Source organism: Vipera berus (genome assembly GCF_964194415.1).
Source record: "Vipera berus genome assembly, chromosome: 14".
NCBI classification, from domain to species: Eukaryota; Metazoa; Chordata; class Lepidosauria; order Squamata; family Viperidae; genus Vipera; species Vipera berus.
In genome coordinates, this window is record NC_138217.1 from 9724058 (window position 1) to 9745007 (window position 20950).

General features: G+C 43.6%; 1 protein-coding gene across 5 annotated transcripts in view; it reads left to right on the top strand.

Moving 5' to 3' along the window:
* NOS1 (nitric oxide synthase 1) overlaps nt 1-20950 on the top strand; it is a gene marked incomplete at its 3' end in the record, with an annotated part of 143664 nt that overhangs the window by 89216 nt on the left and 33498 nt on the right. For all 5 annotated transcript variants that reach the window (XM_081338729.1, XM_081338730.1, XM_081338731.1 and 2 more), the window contains exons 3-8: nt 7114-7246; nt 12837-12971; nt 15052-15197; nt 17330-17492; nt 18848-18939; nt 19979-20120. In XM_081338729.1, coding sequence (XP_081194855.1) covers nt 7114-7246; nt 12837-12971; nt 15052-15197; nt 17330-17492; nt 18848-18939; nt 19979-20120 — 811 coding nt within the window. The remainder of the gene's footprint in view (nt 1-7113; nt 7247-12836; nt 12972-15051; nt 15198-17329; nt 17493-18847; nt 18940-19978; nt 20121-20950) is intronic.

A 20950-nucleotide genomic window follows, 5' to 3' on the forward strand; every position in this document is an offset into this window, starting at 1 on the left:
GCTTAGTAAGTAACTGATCCCATTAAATTTGCAATTTGCAAATCAACCCTTTTTCACTTTTGTCTTGTACCATCAGCCCTTTTGAGGTAGGGCTCGCATTTCACCCTAGGCAACGCTCGTAGGCTATAAACCCCAGACCAGCAACAAAGACACATTTGCATTCTGCATTCCTGCAAATCTTAAAAGTTGGGGTGCATTAGGCTACTTGATCCCGAACTAAGTGGGACAAGAAAACTAATTTGTAGGGGCATCGTACGGGCCATTAAGTTTACAAAAATGCAATGATTTCGAGCTTGGCCCTTTGATCTAGAATGGTGTTTCTCAACCTCAGCAACTTTAGGATGGACTTCACCAGCCGGTAGGAATTCTGGAGTCGTAGTCCATCCATTTTAAAGTTGCTGTGATTCAGAAACAGTGATCTAGTAGACAGAGCCATGCTCCCCCATTCATGGGAACTAAAATCCCTAAAATCCTAACTACTTGAAAAGTCTAGAATCTGAAGTCCACACATCTCCAGGACCCAGGTAGAAGAACAACAACCACTTGTCTGAAATGGCATAGTTTCCTGCCTGAGCAGGGGGCTGGACTAGAAGACCTCCAAGGTCCCTTCCAACTCTGTTATTGCAGTGAAGTATATTGTATTATAGGGACGCGGTGGCTCAGTGGGTTAGGACGCTGAACTTGTCGATCGGAAGGTCGGCAGTTTGGCGGGTCGAATCCCGAGTGCCGCGTAGCAGAGTGAGCGCCTGTTACTCGTCCCAGCTTCTGCCAACCTAGCAGTTCAAAAGCACGTAAAAATGCAAGTAGAAAAATAGGGACCACCATGGTGGGAAGGTAACAGCGTTCCGTGCGCCTTTGGCGTCTAGTCATGCCGGCCACAGGACCACGGAGACGTCCTCGGACAAGCGCTGGCTCTTCGGCTTTGAAACGGAGATGAGCACCGGCCCCTAGAGTCGGAAACGACTAGCATGCATGTGCGGGGGAACTTTTACCTTTATATTGTATTGTAAGAAGATCCCTTCTTTGCTCGCTACTCATGCCTGACCATGTGGTTACAGTCCTATTAGGGCAACCTTGCAGTCTGCACATGCTAAGGAACACTTTGAAAACAGTGCAGGTAGTCTTAGGGTCCATAACTGAGCCCAGTTAAGTGAATTTTCACCCCATTTTCCAACCTTTCTTGCCACGATTGTTAAGTGAATCCCTCCAGTTGTTACATTAGCAACCCAGCTGTTAAATGAATCTGGCTTCCCCCTTGACTTTGCATTGTCAGAAGGTGGCAAAACGGGATCAGGTGACTCCCTCCCTCCCCCCCTCCCCCACCCGGGGACACTGCGACCGTCCTAAATATGAGGCGGTTGTCAAGCATCCAAATTCAGGTCATGCGATCATGAAGATGCTGCGATGGTCCATAAGTGTGAGAAACGGTCATAAGGCGAGGATTAACCGTATAAGCAACCCTGCTGAGTTTTCTCTGCCAGCTAAAAGCTCAGGTGGGCGCTAGGCCAATAAAATAGTCCTTTTTTTATGCTATGGAATGTTCTTCTTTTATCTTCAGCCCGGGCCACCTTGTCCTTGGCTGGCCATTTCATGCTAAGTTGGGTCCTGCTCTTTATCTGATTGAGGCCATTCTATAATAACAATAAAAACCCAAGCTAGGGGAAAAAAAAAGATTACTTCCTCCACATTTTTTTTTTAAAAAATGCGGGAGATAATCTGTGCAGTTAGAATACCTAGGTTGGACGGCCTGGCTCTGAAGCACACCTTTGTGGTCGCTCCTGTTCTCCAGCCAAGGAAGTGGGGTGCAAGGAGCCGGGGAAACCTCTGAAGGAGGTGCGAGCGTGCCCCAAAGCTAGCTTCAAAAGGGAAACTTAGCGAGATAGGGCAGTGATTAATATTTAGATGTTACTTACATGTAAGGGTGTAGGTCTATCCATATGTGGTATATAGTATGTTTAAATGTGCGTTGTGTGTGTGCGCAAAAACAAATAAATTCCATTTTTAATATGTGCCAGTAAAAATGGACAATAAATGTTATCTATCTGTCTGAATGAATGAATGAATGAATGAATGAATGAATGAACCTTTATTGTCAAAGTACGACATGTGTACAGTGAGATCAGCTGACCCTCCCTCCGTGCCCCCCCCACCCCACAACTCACAGTGACAAAGACACCTTACTGACTTTGCGCGTGCTTCCTTGTGTAACATGAGAAACTTCTTAAATCCCATTTACACTTCGTAGAGAGTGGGGAAGAAGGCCTTGACAGGGGGGGGGGAAGCAAGAACTCTTCCCTAAGCAAAGATGGTTGAAATGTTTTCAGTCCCGAGCAATGAAATATAATTCAGAAGCAGCTCAGTTCAGTGGGTCGCTGGAGTATAAGAAGGAGGAGGAGGAACGGCACAAATTAGATTTGAAAGGTTTTGCTATTATACCCAATATCGATAAAGAGGGTTTTTTTGTTTTTTTTTTACCTTCCTATGGAGTTCATTTCCTGGTTTGGTTTACTTAGGGCGCTGACACACCAAACAACATAGATTCACTAAGTTTGGTTGGTTATGTGAATGCAGTCATAAAAAAGACGTAAAAGATAATTAATAGAGACTTGCATTGCTTTGGATTTCGTTCCAAATTACTGTTTCAGAATATACAGGAGCAAGAATGGCGCACCTGCCTGTGACTCATTAAAGCAGCTGCATCTGTTTTCAGAACTTCACCATACCTAGAGGCAGATGCAACTGCTTTAATGAGTTGTAACAATTGCTCCGTTCATACTCCCACACACTCTGCAATCCAAAGCATTGCACAGCTTGAGTAATTTTATTGATTCTGACTAGTGCCATGAGGATGCTAATTTAGCATTTGTGTGTGTTTTAATCGTCTTCCAAACTGCTTTACTACACTTAGATTTGACTTTGCAACAAATCCCGCAAAGTTAATTAATATCATTGTCCCCGTGTGGTACCTGTATCGAAGAAACAATGGTCCCACAGAAATAAGGTCTGAAGCAGTCACTTCCTGATTTATTGTTCTGTTCCTAGGCTATTCCAAATTAAAAATCCAATAAATAAACCTTTTTTTGTTGGTTTGTTTAAAGTGGCTTTGATACAAAGTGCGAGAGGAAATTTTCTTTAAAAAAAAAACTGCTTGGACCTGTGATGTACTTATTCTTAAAAGTAGACAATGAACACCCTGGGAGAATGCAAGCCTTTGTGTTTGCGCGTAGAATTCAGTTTTGCTCGGCATGTGCGTGTGTGTGCATGTGTGTGTTTGTGTGTCTCAGTATGCATGCACAATACTGATATAATGAAAGAGAAACAGCACCCTGTGGTGTGAATGATTTGATGTGTTCTTGTAAATACACAGGAATAAATCCCATAATGGAGAAAGTCACTTTAATGCCAGAAGAAATAAATATCACTGAAGGTTGAAGTGAGGGTACCTCTGCTTTTGAAGTCATTGTATATTTGCCGGATTTTTTTTTGCAGTTCAGGTAGCGCTCCATGTTTGCGAGCTGTGAAACAAAACGGCAGAGTAAAACGTGCTCTCTTTCTCTCTCCTGTCGATTGTGACTTTAGCTGCAACATTGCAAGACCATAAACTAGCCACAAAGCTAGGTGGATCCTTAAGTACCTTTGAGGGTCAAGCATTCTGGAAGGGATGCCCAAAGGATTAACTAGTATAGCTAAGTCTCATTGTTTATATGTAAAATAATAGAATGATGGATGAATTGAGAGCAAGGTGATTACCAACTGCTAAGAAACTGGATCAGTTCCTGCATCTATTCTATTCTGTTCTTTTCCGTTCTGTTCTATTCTGCTCCATATTTTCTAGACTAGTCTAATGCAGCCTAGTGTAGTCTAGGCTAGTGTAGTCCAGTACAGTCCATTCTATTCCATTTCATATTTTCTATATTCTATTCTATTCTATTCCATTCTAATTTCTATTCTATTCTATTCTATTCTATTCTATTCTATTCTATTCTATTCTATTCTATTCTATTCTATTCTATTCTATTCTAATTTCTGTTCTATTCTATTCTATTCTATTCTATTCTATTCTATTCTATTCTATTCTATTCCATTCCATTCCATTCCATTCCATTCCACTCCATTCCATTCCATTCCATTCCATTCCATTCTAATTTCTATTCTATTCTATTCTATTCTATTCTATTCTATTCTATTCTATTCTATTCTATTCTATTCTATTCTATTCTATTCTATTCTATTCTATTCTATTCTATTCTATTCCATTCCATTCCATTCCATTCCATTCCATTCCATTCCATTCCATTCTCCATTCCATTCCATTCCTTAGTCTAGTCTAGTCTAGTCTAGTCTAGTCTAGTCTAGTCTAGTCTAGTCTAGTCTAGTCTATTCTCTATTCCATTTCATTCCTTATTCTATTCCATTCCATTCCATTCCATTCCATTCCATTCCGTTCCGTTCCGTTCTATTCTACTCTACTCTACTCTACTCTACTCTACTCTACTCTACTCTACTCTATATTTTCTACTATATTTCATTCCATTCCATATTTCTATTCTAATTTCTATTTTTTAAAAAAAATTATTGAAGGCTGTCCAACTCCACCATGACTTTGGGTATATATACATCCATCTTCAGTAAAAACAATCATGTAATACGAAACCTAACCTAACCCTAACCTTAACGCCTTTAACCCAAGCCCTGGAGAACAACCAAGATGGGGATTTTGTAGTTTTTTTTGGTGGGGGAGGGGGTGTCTGCCCAGAGAGATAACTATTCTTTTTTTTTTCCTTGGACTGCTGATGCCTTGGTAGATTCTGTACCCTATTTTTGTATGTGTTGCTCTCTAAAGAGGGGAATAATTCCTCCAATCCAGTGATGAATAATTATTATTTTAAGGAGTTTCATTTCCTTTTCCTTTGTGTGTGTTTTTTTTAAAATGATTTGTGTGCTATTACGACATTTCGATTGTCTGCCGCTGGGCTGAGTCCTTTCCCTGCATTGTATTGATGTCCCACATGTAACCTTTAGAAAATAATCTCTGCATTAAGGAAAAATGGGGCGATCAGAAGGATAAATGGTTGAGACCTCAGCAACTTTCTCTATTTGCCCAAAATATAGTCAAAAGCCTGAGGATCCAATCTAGAGGAGACTACTTTAGTCTCCTTAGAGCCAAACAGCTAAATGTCATGGTTCTGACAGATGAAACTCTTCAAAAGAACTTCGAGGCATTGTTTACCTTAAAGAATCTTTTATTCGAGTAGCAGAATATCGGCACTTACATAATCGAAGCCCAAAACTGAATTCCCCTCCGCTGGACACCTAGTATCAAAGCACAATTCCCTCCTCCAATTAACGGTCCTAAATCACATTCCCCAATTAGCTTAAAGCACGGGCTTCCTCTTGAGCTCTCAGGCCTGCCAATTCTTTTATCAGCTCTGGGCTCAGTAACCTTGATTCTCACGCTAGGTTTCGTGTTGTTATGTCTAGCTGGACTCTCATTCACATCCCACCTCCCTCCCAGCATCATCTAACTCTAAAAGCGAAAGGGAAAAAGATGGCTACATTTCCATCTGTTGTCAATGCAAAAACATCCGAGGTTAGCAGCGTTGACACTAAACTTGGCATGGGAGAGGGAAGATCAAAAGGAGATTCTAAAGAAGAGAGATGGAGGGACAGAGAAAATCTTCAAATCTCTGGCTTCTGTATCTGCTTTTCTTTGGGGCAGAACCCTGATGATCAACTAACAGGGGTGAACCCCAAAACTGTCAACAAAATATGGTTGGGGGAATAACATGAATAATATTTGGTTCAGAAGTATGGCAACTCTCTCGTTAATATTGGTAGTCCCCATGTTAGGATCACAGCTGGGCCCAACATTTCTAAGATTGCCAAGCAAGATAGTTGCTCAATGAATTTCACTCCATTTTACAACCTGTCTTGCCACGGTTGTTAAGTCCATCATCGCCGTTGTTAAGTTGGTGACACGGTTGTTAAGCAAATCTGGCTTCCCCCGTTGACTTTGCTTGTCAAAGGGGATCACGTGACACACACCCCAGCGGACGCTGCGACACCGTCCTAAACATGAGCCAGTTGCCATGCCTCTGAGTTTTGATCCCACGACGACCGAGACGCCGTAACGGTCCTAAGTCACTTCTTTTCACTGCTGTTCAGTAACTTTGAGCTGTCGTTAAAGGAGCCGTGGTTAAGCTGAGGGATGCCGGCATGAGGTTTGCACGTTTGGTTTGCAGCTCTCTCACCAATATGGAAGGTGGTGAGCAGGCTGAAAGTTAGAAGAATTCTCCTTCGTTGTGGCAGGAACGTCGGTGTTTTTTGCATGGAATTCTTCTAGTAGAACAGGTAGGCAGCATGTGGCTGTGGATTCAGCCATGGACCCATCCATCCTGGTTTGTTTAAAAATACTTTTTTCCCCCATATTTTTTTTAATGAACCAGGAATCTGACCGCCGCCAAGCTAAGCTAAGTCCCGTTGTATTTATTTGCAGGAATGCCACAACACCCATTTAGAGTAGCGCGAGGTATTTTGAAGGGACTTTGTTAGCTTTTACTGAGTAGACAAGCTTCCATTCCATTCCATCCGCACCTGTGTGACACCAGAGTGTCAGGTTTCTCCTTGGCAAGCTGGACTGAAACTCATAAAATAACCCCACAAGAATCCGGGAATGGCCAGGAATCAAACAGCTTTCGATCAGAAATGTCTTGTAGAAACGTTTGAGGCTCCGTTACGGAAGAATTCCGGCGATCCTCGAATATCCAACGCAAGTTCAGTTTATAACTATCCATTTGATTTGATTTTGGTTTGGTTTTGTTTCTCCTTTTCACTCTCCACAAAGGGCCAGAAGTAATTCTATTTTGGGCAGAAAGTAGAGTTTCCGTTGTTCCTTTGTACAGCCACGGACTAACTCTTGATTGTGTGAGAACTTGTATTCAAAAAACAGACGGGAAAGCTTGCCTGTACTTGCAGCAAACAAATGCAAGCTGACTGGGGCTGTCCCTGCTCCAGAACCCAGGAATGCACGGTTAATGTCGGAACCTGGTTTGAACCCAATTATTACTTAATCTCACGACTCATGGGTTGCTGTCTGTTTTTACCTTTCACCAGTTTCTGGGAAGCGGGCCGGAAGTCGCCAAGGACATTTCCAACGCAGCTGGAGAGCGACCGAGTCGTGAATGATCAGTGGGGGGCATCTGAAACCAGCCCCAAGCCAAGCGACATGTCTTCAGACAAGGACCAGGTAGGTGGCAGGCCATAAGGGGAGTCTCTGGCAATGATGGCCAGTTGGGAGATGGCACGATTTTACAGTTTTCTGAGGAATCTGGGTAGCGGATTAACTGTGCCTTCTGCATCCACAAAAATAAAAACTCAGTGTGTCTCTCGCCACGGAATTGTCCATGGCGCCATCAGCAATTGGTGGATAATATGGCCGAATAACCCAGAAGCTAAACAGATCAACAAAAAAGACCAAATCCTAACTGCACTTCCTTCCTTCCTTCCTTCCTTCCTTCCTTCCTTCCTTCCTTCCTTCCTTCCTTCCTTCTCTCCCTCTTAAAATAAACCCTTCCTTCCTTCCTCTTTCTTTCTCTTTCTTTCTTTCTTTCTTTCTTTCTTTCTTTCTTTCTTTCTTTCTTTCTTTCTTTTTCTTTCCTTTTAAAATCAACTTTTTTCCTTCCTTCCTTCCTTCCTTCCCTCCCTCTTAAAATAAACCCTTCCTTCCTTCCTCTTTCTTTCTTTCTTTCTTTCTTTCTTTCTTTCTTTCTTTCTTTCTTTCTTTCTTTCTGTCTGTCTTTCTTTCTTTTTCTTTCCTTTTAAAATCAACTTTCTTTCTTTCTTCCTTCCTTCCTTCCTTCCTTTCTTTCTTCCCTCTTAAAATCAACTTCCTTCCTTCCTTCCTTCCTTCCTTCCTTCCTTCCTTCCTTCCTTCCTTCTTTCCTTCCTTCCTTCCTTCCTTCTCTCCCTCTTAAAATCAACCTTCCTTCCTTCCTCTTTCTTTCTCTTTCTTTCTTTCTTTCTTTCTTTCTTTCTTTCTTTCTTTCTTTCTTTCTTTTTCTTTCCTTTTAAAATCAACTTTTTTCCTTCCTTCCTTCCTTCCTTTCTTCCCTCTTAAAATCAACTTACTTACTTACTTACTTACTTCTTTCCTTCCTTCCTTCCTTCCTTCCTTCCTTCCTTCCTTCCTTCCTTCCTTCCTTCCTTCTCTCCCTCTTAAAATCAACCTTCCTTCCTTCCTCTTTCTTTCTCTTTCTTTCTTTCTTTCTTTCTTTCTTTCTTTCTTTCTTTCTTTCTTTCTTTCTTTCTTTCTTTCTTTCTTTTTCTTTCCTTTTAAAATCAACTTCCTTCCTTCCTTCCTTCCTTCCTTTTCTTCCTTTTTTAAAAAAAATTTGCTAGTTAATTCTCAACTTCCCCAGTTGAGGAAATGCCTGCTGGTTCTACTGCACACATTATTATCACTCGTGGAACTCCCCCAAAAAGGACTTCTGTCTGAATCTCACTTTCAGCAAAGTTCGGGGGAGTTTGTCTAAATTGTAGGGGGCTTTCTGAATTTGAAATCTGCCAGACTAGATCTGGCTTATTTCTTAAAGAATTGGTTTGTTTTGTTACTCTTCAGAGCTACCCATTCCCCTCAGCATTCTGGATAAGGTATATATTTTAAAATATTTTAAAAGACAACGTGGAAGCAACAGTTGTCAAGCAGCCGAATATAAACCACGGGGATGCTGCGATGGATGGTCGTCAAGTGTGAAAAACGGTCATAAGTCACTTTTCCCAGCGACTTTCAACTTTGAACTAAATGAACTGTTGTAAGTCAGCGAGTATCTGTACTGGTTTCCAGTTCTACTTTCTCCCATTTCCAGCTTCGAGGTTACCCATTTCTACACGCCCAAATTTATTAGCTGAAGAATAAACTTCCCACCCAGAATGGAGCATTTCCTGGGGGGGGGGGGAATTAGAACCAGAAACAATCGGAAAAGCTTTTAATTGCTTCACCTTGAAGCCACTTCCTTTTAAGATTGTATGAACGACCTTAAAGGTTATTTATTGCTGTTCCCGAAAAGAAAGGGAGACAAACAAACAAACCGCTTACGATTTTCATAATGAGTTTTAGAACTGGAGTGCAATTTGAAACTTACACCTACTCTAGACCTGATATCGGGAAATAAAAATAAAAAAAAATAAAAAAAACAGGCTAAATTTTGTTCCTTCTGTACGGTCTCCCGAGGCCTCCTAATCGCGGCGTTGTTTTGTTAGTGTGTGTTAGAAAGTGGGGAAAGACCTTCAGCTACTCATAACTCTGAGCCAAAGTTTGCTTATTCCGCCACTTTCTCCCGTTTGGCTTTGGCTTTTAATTTAATTTAATAATTTAATTTGTATACCGCCCTTCTCCCGAAGGACTCAGGGCGGTGAACAGGGCAATACATAATAAAAAACAGAATACAAAAATTAAAAAGCCATTAAACCATTATGCCCATAAAATTAATACATATTAAAATTAAAACTATTTATAAAAACCCAACCCCATCCAGCGTATTCTTTCTTTTACGACTGGACAGCCATTTGTCTGAAATGGGTATAGGGTTTCCTGCCTTAGCAGGGGGTTGGACTAGATGACCTCCAAGGTCCCTTCCAACATTATTATTATTATTATTATAAAAAAAAGCAAGTATTACAGAAGGATGAAGGTTTCCTATGGGGCAAAATGGAAACGTCAACTGATTTTTTTTTTTATAAAGGCAGGAAAAAATGTTCTGCACTACAAAATTCATAGAACGTAAGGGAACTCAGAGATCATCTAAACTAGCCTCACTTGCCCAGTACAAGAATCTACGGATAAAACTTTCCTAATGAAAAGTCTTGCAGGGTTCCATGGAAGAGACTCTACTATGTCCCAAGAGAGACTGTTCCCTTGTTTAACAGCTCTGACCGCTAGGGATATTTTCCTACATCCAAGTAAAATCTGCTCTTTATTTATTTAACCTTGCTTTTCTTGTCTTGTTTGCTAAATAATTCTGCCCCCTTCCTTCCATTACAGCCCTTCAGATACTTGAAGACAATGCTCTTGTCTTTGCAGCCTTCTCTCCTCCAGGCTAAAATACCTCATCTTCCCCCTTCATCTTTACTTCATCTTCTTTGGACATACTTTATTTTATCAATGTCCTCCTTAAACTGTGGGGCCCAGAAGTAAACCTTCTCCTTAAACTGTGGGGCCCAGAAGTAAACCTTGCAGTATGACCAAGGCAGAATAGAGAGAGCAGGGTCTGCATTCAATACATGCACATGTTCCCATGTACATGCACATGTTCCCATGTGCATGGCCTGATGGGGGATGGGTTGGGTTTTATGGTCATTTTTAATATTTGTATTTACTGTTTTTAGTCGGGCATATGTTTAATTTTCTTTTAACTTTTGTATTTTTGTATTTTTTATATTTGCCCTGTTCACCGCCCTGAGTCCTTCGGGAGAAGGGCAGTATATAAATAAAATTATTATTATTATTATTATTTTCATACATGGACTACTTTTTAAAGTGCCATCAACTGTTCTTTGCTTTTGATATTCAATTCCTGTGCCAGCAGATGACCATCTGGAGGTTTTTAAGAAGAGGCTGTAGGTTCACCTGCTTGAGCAGGGGGCTGGACTAGAAGACCTCCAAGGTCCCCAGTCACATTAGTTCATAGTCACAGTCCCCGTTCATTAGTTCCTAGGAAATGGGCTCCTTTTCCTTGGCTCCTGTTTTCCAATCCGCACACCACTTTGGGGGAATGCCCCCGTAGAAACCCATCGCTATATGTTTTGTCACTTCTGTAAGATTTCTTTAATGCTTTCTCAATTCTGCTTCTTGATATGCTACCTGTGCCACGTTTTCAATTAAAGACTATAGGGAGCGCATGGAAGGAGGAACAGTGTGTTCAAAAATAAATTTTTCCACAGAGAGAGGAATTTCCTGTAAGAGGTCACTTCTTCCCCACTGCTCCTTAAATAAATTGTCTACCTTTTGACCCCAATCTATTTTTTTCCCCTTGTCTAGAGGCTGCCACGTCTTCTTCCCCTGTTTGTACAGGTGGGGGGGAAAGAAATCTCTTCCCCAATTTTTGAACCCTTGGAAAAAAATTCCTGGGGTTTTTGTAGCATTCACCTGAGTAAATACAGTTCTCAGTTGATCAACATTTGCAAAAGGAGAAAAAATCTGTAGCCTTATCTGAAGCTGATAAGAGCTTCAGATAAGAGCTTATCTGAAGAGCTGCAGAGTAGGCAACAATCAGACCTGATGTGGCTGAACTCACAAAAGGAATGCCAAGCACCTGAGATCTCTGGTTTCTTGGACAGTAAAAGCAGAGTGGGGGCAAAATGTACTTGCAGACGTGCCAGATTCTGTTCATACAAGCTTACAATGCGAATAGAGCTGGTGTTCTTCTTGCCTGGACTACTTTGCAAGGCTGAGAAGGACTGAGCAGAACCTGTACAATCTTGTCTGGGCTAGGAAGTGAAATAGGCTTTATCCTAGTTACAACTAGAGTAGGTTTCTGGTATTAGCCAGAAAAAGAGTAGATTTCTTATACCCCAGAAGTAAAGCAAGAGTCAACCACCTCTGAACAGTGGCAAAGAAAATTACATGGATTAGTCCTTGAAATCCCCAGCTTGACTTGAAGGAAATTTTACCTTTATGAGGAAACAATTGGGGATCATGTGCAATTCTGAAGCATGCACTCTGCTTCTGATTGACAATCCACCCCCTTGGCAATTCTCTCCTCTCTGCCTTTTTTCAGCAGGTAATTCCACCCACACTTGCAAAGTCTTAATCTCTGTAACCCTCAGGATGACTGACACCGCAGCCCTCTAGAACAGCTCGATTGGAGGAGCAAAGAGGGTGATTTGGAGCGTGAGAAGAAACCCTGAATTTCTTTCCAGCATCGTAGTATAGCTGGGTCCCTTCATGAGAGAGATGGGTGGTTTCTAACTATGATAGCTAGATAAATAGCTAGATCGCTAGCTTAGAGAGAGAGAGAGAGAGAGAGAGAGAGAGAGAGAGAGAGAGAGAGAGAGAGAGAGAGAGAGAGAGAGAGATAGGGAGATGAGAGAGAGAGAGAGAGAGAGAGACAGAGAGACAGAGAGAGACAGAGAGAGAGACAGAGAGAGAGACAGAGATAGATAGATAGATATAGATAGATAGATAGATAAAGAGATAGATAGAAATAGAGATAGATAGATAGATAGATAGGTAGGTAGGTAGGTAGGTAGGTAGGTAGATAGATAGATAGATAGATAGATAGATAGATAGAGATAGATATAGATAGATAGATAAAGAGATAGATAGAAATAGAGATAGATAGATAGATAGACAGAGATAGATAGATATAGATAGATAGATAGATAGATAGATAGATAGATAGATAGATAGATAGATAGATAGATAGATAGATAGATAGATAGATCTCCAGCTTCTCATGCTCCTTCTTCCTGATGTTGCTATCACCACCACTCTCTTCTGGTCCTACCACGGTATGTGCACACACACACACACACACACACACACACACACACACACATCAATTTGCAGAAACATTTTGGAGTTCCGTGAAGATCCTATTAGGATGGTGAGGAACTAGTTGGTCTTTTACAAAATGAGGGTTTGGTAACTGGTTGGGGGACCTCCATTTTGTGAGTGGGCCCGCCACCCGCTTCCAAATGTGCAAACATACCATCAGCCCGAGGAACTTGCCTCTCTGCTCTACTTCCCCAACCCTGTGATCATCGGCCTCTGTCTGAGTAGCTGGGCTGGACCGAACAATCTCACAGACCATTGTTCTCTTTCTACTCTATTTACTCAGGTCCCTTCTGGCCAGTGGTCGCCGACCAAAAAAGTGGTGAACGAAAGCCCTTCCAAATGCCCCCGTTTTGCCAAAGTGAGGAACTGGGAAACTGGCTGTGTGCTGAACGATACTTTGCATTTGAAGTACTCCATGGTAAGTGACATGACTGCCTGCTTGAGCATTCTTCCAAACGTTTGGGGTCCATCTCCAAGGAAACCTCCTTGGAACATGCTTTTCTCAAGGGCCGGCTCTAGCATTAGCGGAGCAAAGCAGCCAATCCAGGCAACTAGGCTTCATTCTCAAAGATTGCGAGTAACCTTAGAGAGGAGGAAGCTTAACTGGAGAAAATGGGGGAGGTACTTCAAGTAGTCCTCAAGTTTCAGCCAGGTGGCACAATGGAGACTGCAGTGGTTAGACTTCAGTATTGCAGGCAAACTCTGCCCAGTAGTCTGGAGTTCGATCCTGACGGGGATGAAGGCTGACTCAGCCTTCCATCCTTCTGAGGTCGGTAAAACAAAGTTATTGTAATGTTGCCCGGGTGCGCCATGACGCATGACACAAGCTTCAAAATTGGCCAAGTGGGCAGCAGCAGAAGTTGTTTAGGTATGGGTGGACGGTGGAACCCATCATCCATTAAAATTCTCATAATGACATAGGTTCAAGAAGAAAAAAAACAACATGGTGGAAAATTAGCCAAGGAGCATCAGAACTGAGATCAAACCTTGTGGGAGGGCATCGGGAGCGAAGGTTTTTCAAAGCAAGTGTCTACCTTGTCTGTCGGTTGCAAGAAACAATGAATGGAAACTAATCAAGGAGAGGAGCAACCTAGAACTAAGGAGAAATTTCCTGACATTGAGAACAATTCATCAGTGGGACGGCTTGCTTTCCAGAAGTTGCGGATGCTCCAACACTGGAAGATTTCAAGACTGGGCAGCCATTTGTCTTTAATAATATAGGGTCTCCTGCCTGAGCAGGGGGTTGGATTGGAAGACCTCCAAGGTCCCTTATTTTGCTCCTCTCTGGATAGTGCAGCCCTGCAGTGGAGCTGCAAACGGGAGTAAATGCCATTCCTTCTTTGACTTCTTTGATCGTTCCATCCGTGTGTTTCACTTCCTCCCTTCTGCATTCAAGCCTTCTTCATCAAATGACTGAATCTTTAATTCTGGAGTTGCCGAGTGACTAATTTGTACCCCGATTCAGTTCTTCAGCTAAGTCCCCGTCTCCCCGCTCCATATCTCCCGTTGTGGTATTTCTTCTTCCCTTCGCCTCCTGTGCGTAGATAAACCACTGCAGAGTGCCATTTAGCGCACCATTCATATCAGGGTTCTTTCTGATGGTGCCACATGAAAGAATGCCAGCCACAAAGGATCTTGATGCCGCGATATGCGGTGGTTAGCTGGGAAAAAAAATGCTCCTTTGCCGTTCAGTCAATGCGCCTGAGCGCACGTGCGTGATAGATTAGCAAAACACCAGTAAAACAAAATCGGGAGCGAAAAGGAAATATGAATAAATGAGAGAATGTAGACCTAGGGTAGATGCGATCGTTTTGGGGTTTTTTTTGGGGGGGGGGTTTGTTGTTTTTGTAGTTAAGGTTTTTTAAGATGCAAATAAGAAGGTCCCAGAGGATAGCACCATTTAAAAACATCCATCTAGGGTGCAGCAGCTGCGAAGCGGGCAAATTCCACACAGGGCGGATCATTAAGAAAAAGAAAAAGAGAAAAAAAAAAGATTCAAAGCCCTCCGTGTCGTACCGCTTCCATAGAAATGTAGACAGCGTGTTTGTGCCTTTTCAAGAAAAAGTGACTGGAGCACAGGAACGAAAGCCGTCACCGGAACAACGGGAAGAAAAGTTACAAAAGGAGCTTTGATTTCCCCATCTGATTTTTTTTTTCTTTTTTAAATCAAATAGGAGAAGGAGCAGAAGACATTTGCCAAGCTGCTTCTTTTCAGGCGTGGGGTTCTTGCAAACGCAGGTCGTTTTGTATTTTGTAAGCAGCCAAAGTGATGTGTTAAACTCTTAAGAGCATTAGAGATTCAGAGCAGGTCCCACGACGGTCAGATGAGCGGTGTATAAATTTAATAAGCAAATAAAAAATATTTATGAATCTGTTCCATCCCCCCCCCCCGGAGCATCCTCTGCACATCCACTGTGTTCTTCAAACTCCTTCAACAGGTGAACAGAATCTTGACCAGGTGGCTTTCTACTTTCTACTTCCTATCTCTTATCTTTCAGGTGACCCCTTGCAGTGAGCAGGTCTGCATGGGGTCCATCATGATACCCTCTCAGCATGTCCGCAAACCGGAAGAAGTCCGGATGAAGGATCAGCTCCTCCTCCTCGCCAAAGAATTCATTGATCAGTACTACTCCTCCATCAAGAGGTAAGTTGGAGGCCTCCGTGATTCCTGGCCCCAGAAACTGTCGTGATTTCTGCAAGGGATTTGACCATGGGCAAGCCTGCACCAACCTTTCCCACTGGCCATGATCAGGGTAGCCTACTTGCAAATTAAGGATGGGCCTTTAAAATAAGGGGACAGTAGAGTCTTCCTATAAGGGATGCGGTGGCTCAGTGGGTTAGGACGCTGAGCTTGTTGATCAGAAGGTCGGCAGTTTGGCGGGTCGAATCCCGAGTGCCACGTAGCAGAGTGAGCACCTGTTACTCGTCCCAGCTTCTGCCAACCTAGCAGTTCGAAAGCACGTAAAAATGCAAGTAGAAAAATAGGGACCACTACGGTGGGAAGGTAACAGCGTTCCGTGCACCTTTGGCATCTAGTCATGCCGGCCACAGGACCACGGAGACATCCTCGGACAAGCGCTGGCTCTTCGGCTTTGAAATGGAGATGAGCACCGGCCCCTAGAGTCGGAAATGACTGGCATGCATGTGCAGGGGAACCTTTACCTTTACCTTTTAGAGTCTTCCTGGTTAATTATATAAGTCTGGCATGAATCTGCCCTTAATTTGTTCAAACCTGCTCTCCCCTCTGCAGAACAAAGATGACATTTGGGTAGGAAAGAGGTCTCCAAATTCAGCAACCTGTGGACTTCAACTCCCAGAATTCCCCAGTGGCTGGTGAATTCTGGGAGTTAAAGGCCACAAGACTTAAAGTTGCCACATTTGGAGACCTCCGGGTTAGGATAACTTTCCATAATAAGGAAGGGGAAGGAAAGAGGATTTAGCTCCATAAATAAGGAGTCGAATGCTGTGTGAAAAACTGGAAATACAGTGCTTCTTTGTCCTGGATGGTTCTAACTGTGCTTAGGATGATTAATTTGGCAGATATGGCTTTTAGTTTTGCTTGCATTTATTTTCCACCAACAAATTGCTCTTACATTAAAAGAGGCTAAAGAATTGTCGATAAAAGCCTTGAAATGAGCTGAAATATTATGGCATGTTCCTTCAGGGTTCTGAGCCCATCCTGGTGGGCCATTAGTAAAGACAATTTGTCTGACCTAAAACACCGCATAGAAACGAAGCGTCTTTGGACATTCAGATTCTCTTCTCCCTGCGTTAATGAGTGTTTTGAAAGTGGCCAGAGTTAGAAGAGATGAAGAGGCTAAATCTCCAAGATAATTATCCAATGTCATGTGATGCAGTGTTACGGTTTTGTACTGCATTGGAGAGACCACACTTGGAATACTGCATCCAGTTCTGGTCACTATGATACAAAAAAAGATGTTGAGACCCTAGAACAGGGATAGGCTATGCTGACTCAGGAATTCTGGGAGTTGACGTCCATGAGTCATAAAAGAGCCGAGGTTGCCTGCCCTTGCCCTAGAAAGAGTGCAGAGAAGAGCAACAAAGAGGATTAGGGAGAATGGAGGTTAAAACATAAGATGAACGGTTATGGGAATTGGGAATGTCTAGTCCAGGGGTCTTCACACTTGGCCCTTTGATGACTTGTGGACTTCAACTCCCAGAATTCCTCAGCCAGCGTGCCTGGCTGAGGAATTCTGGGAGTTGAAGTTCACAAGTCATCAAAGGGCCAGGTTTGAAGACCCCTGGTCTAGTCTAACGAAGAGAAGGACGAGAGATGACATGATAGCCATGCTCCAGTACTTGAGAGGCTGTCACAGAGAAGATAGGGTCAATCTATTCTCCAAAGCCCCTGAGAGAATTACTAGATGGAAGCTGATCAAAGAGAGATCCAGGCTAGGATTAAGGAGAAACCGCCTGACGTTCAGAACAATTAACCAGTGGAACGACTTGCCTCCAGAAGTTGTAGGTGCTCCATCACTGGAGGTTTTTAAGGAGCGACTGGACAGCCCGTTGTCTGGAATGGTATAGGAGGTTGGACTAGAAGACCTCCAAAGCCCCTTCCAATTCTATTATTCCACATTCTGAATCTCCTTGTGCTCATTGTGATTGTGAGGATTGCCAACTTTGGCACAATGCCTGCTCCCTTTTGGGAGAACAAAGGTTTCGCTTTGGGGCAGGATTGCCTTGCGCAACTCGACTGTGCCCACCACAGTGGCATGAATGAGGGCCAACCTCTTTCCTTCTCTGGCCTGGCAGGTCTGGCTCGAAGGCTCACACGGAAAGGCTGGTGGAAGTCACCAAGGAGATAGAAGCCACAGACAGTTACCAGTTGCACGACACAGAGCTGATCTATGGGGCCAAGCACGCCTGGCGTAATGCGTCTCGTTGCGTGGGGAGGATCCAGTGGTCCAAGCTGCAGGTGAGAGGGAACTCAGGGACATGGCCAGCAGGCCACCTGCCTACGTGCTTTTACTTTGGCAAGGGCAGATTGTTCTTAGCAGGTATGAATATTCTTGGCAAGCCGGCACGGCAGTTAAGAGGCCTACAAGAAGGCTGAAAGTGCCATTGAAGCACTCCCAGAAGATTTGGGGAATCCAATGTAAAACAAGCCCTCCAAATATTTTAAGTTCAGGCTTTTGCAAGCACTTACGCCTGGCCCATGCGGGGTTTCTTTTCATGAAACCAAAAGGGTGAAAAATCTCCATCAACTGGAGGCATGTCGGAGTGGCAAAAAACCTTTCTGGGGCAAATGTTAATCCTCAATTTCAGAGATTTGCATGTGAAAATAGAGTCTCTCCCCTTACATGAACAACGTAACTCATTTTAAAGCCTGCTTAAGAGTTTATGCGGGTTTATTTGCTGAGCCATCTCCAGATGTAAGGTGGAAGGGCTGTCAAATTCTTTCCTTCTTTTACACATTTTTTTTAGTTGGCTCTTCAGGATCTTAAAACCTTCAGGTCTCAGCCTGCCTTCCGTGTCTGCAGAAATTAAATCTTTCTGCTACTGCACATGACAGCCGTTCAGCATTTAAAATGTACGATTATATGGATAAACTTACACATCAGTACTGCCTTCTCTTCTTCAAGACCAAAACTGGGCTTTCATTCTCTTTGTAGTCCTTGTAGTCCCTGTTGCTCCCCTCTGGGAGGAGGTTTCGAAGTATTTATAGCTGAACTACTAGATTTGTAACAGCTTTCTTCCTTATGCCATCCATCTTGTAAATTTGCAGGATTCTTTTTTTCTCTCCGCCATGTATATGTATACATTCGAACTAGACTGTGATGTCATATATGTGTGTGTATGTGGGTATATTTTTATTTTATTTTTTTATTTTAATCCCATTTATATCCCGCCCTTCTCCGAAGACTCAGGGCGGCTTACAATTTAAGCACAAACCAATGTGCTTAGCAATAGCCTTCATTCTATGTATATGCCTGCTTATTAGGGCTTTCGCCCCCCCCCCCGAAGCGGCATTATTACAAAGTCAGCTTATTGCCCCCAACAATCTGGGTCCTCATATGCATAATGGTATTTTTTCAGAGCTGAATGGAACAAAATTTCATTTTAATGTTATGCTGATTAGTGTACATTTAAAGTGACAATAAAGATTCTATATTCTATTCTATTCTATTCCATTCCATTCCACTCCACTCCACTCCACTCTATCCTATCCTATCCTATCCTATCCTATCCTATCCTATCCTATCCTATCCTATCCTATCCTATTCTATTCTATTCTATTCTATTCTATTCTATTCTATTCTATTCTTCCAGGTTTTTGATGCCCGGGACTGTACCACAGCCCATGGGATGTTCAACTACATTTGCAACCACATCAAATATGCCACGAACAAAGGGAACCTCAGGTACATGTGCGTGTGTGTGAGAGAGAGAGAGTGTGTGCACGCGCACACGTTGATGCCCAAATGGCATGATGGCATTGGACCAAGACCCATTTTGTTATCTTTGCTTGAGAAGCTTAGCAAACAACGGAGCAACCCAAAATTAGAATCTCCCATAGCCAGTTTGGTCTAGTGCAGGGGCCTTCAAACTTGGCCCTTTTATGACTTGTGGACTTCAACTCCCAGAATTCCTCAGCCAGGCACGAATTCTGGGAGTTGAAGTCCACAAGTCATAAAAGGGCCAAGTTTGAAGACCCCTGGTCTAGTGGTTAAGGCACCAGGCTCGAAAGCAGGAGAGCATGAGTTCAAGTCCCGCCTTAACTGTGAAAGCTGGTTGGGTGACTTTGGGCCAGTCAATTGGAGACTCCGAGTTCTAGTCCTGCCTTAGCCATGAAAGCCAGCTTGGGTGAGTTTGGGCCTGTCCCCCCTCTCTCAGCCTTGTGGGGAAAATAGGAGGAAGCAGGTTACTTGTAAAAATAATAAAGGCGGGGTGCAAACGGATAAAATAAAATAAAAAAATAACATCAAATGAAAAGACAACCGTTCTAGTCTAAAACGGGATGGATTTTCCACTCGAATTGATTGTATGCAAAGGATTCGGGAGGAGCTGCTTGGTGCCTATAGAACGTGGGGTGGCAACTTAGAGACCTGTGGCTCCCCGTGGCTTGCCCCACCCCTTCTTCACCGCCCTCTCCCGAAGCATCTGCAGCCGTGTTCCTGAATTGCTATAATTGCTGTAAATTGGAGGCCGGCCTTCCTTTTATTTCCAGATGGAAAAATAGTATGGTAAAAGCTAAAAGGAGCTTAACGCTATTCGCGAAAGGAAGCGAGGCAAAAGAGCTCCGCTTTCAGGCAGGCCCCGCCATTCCAGGGATGCAGCTCCAACTATTCTGCAGAATCAAACAAGACCGTCTAAAACAGCTTGGCAACTTTCAGACCGGTGGGCTTTAATTCCTAGAGTGTTAAAACCCTGCCCCCTTTTTTTCTCTCCTCCTCCTCCTAGATCTGCCATCACCATCTTCCCCCAGAGGACAGATGGCAAACACGACTTCCGGGTCTGGAACTCCCAGCTCATCCGTTATGCCGGTTATAAACAGCCGGACGGTACCATCACAGGTGACCCAGCTAACGTGGAGCTGACCGAGGTTGGTGCATGACACGGAAGGATGTACGGAATCCTGTAAGGGTCGCGTGCCCGTGGTAGGGGGAAACCCATTAAATTATTTCAACGGTCTGTGAGAAAGATCTTGGGAGACAGGAAGGAGGAGCTGCAGACTCGTATATAAAAGATGTTTCAGGTCACAGATAAGGAAAAGGGATGTGGGAAGTGTTCCAGAAGGGGCTGTCCCACTTTTCTGGACAGGGAGAGGAAGAGGAGAGAAGAGAGGGAGAGGGAGGGGAGGGGAGATAGAGAGGAAAGGGAGGGGAGGGGAGGGGAGAAGAGAGAGGAGAGGAGAAGAGAGGGAGAGGAGAGGGAGGGAAGGGGAGAGGAGAAGAGAGAGGAGAGAGGAGAGGGAGGGAGAGGGGAGAGAGGAGAGGGAGGGGAAGGAGAGAGGAGAGGGAGGGAAGGGGAGGGGAGAGAGAGGAGGGGAGAGGGAGAGCAGAGGGAGGGAGAGGGGACAGAGGAGAGGGAGAGGAGAGGAGAGGGAGGGAGAGGGGGAGAGGAGAGAGGAGAGGGAGAGGAGAGGGCGGGAAGGGGAGGGGAGAGAGAGGAGGGGAGAGGGAGAGGAGAGGGAGGGGAGAGGGAGGGGAGAGGAGAGGGAGAGGAGAGGGAGGGGGAGGGGAGAGAAAGGAGGGGAGAGAGAGAGGAGAGGGAGGGAGGGGGAGAGAGGAGAGGGAGAGGAGAGGAGACAAGTTATTGTAAAGTTAATGTAATGTAAAGTTAATGTAATGTAACTTTACAATAAGTACTCATAGTTGTGAACTAATAATTAGAACTCCATGTTGTGCTTCTCGTCTGGAATACCTCAAAGGG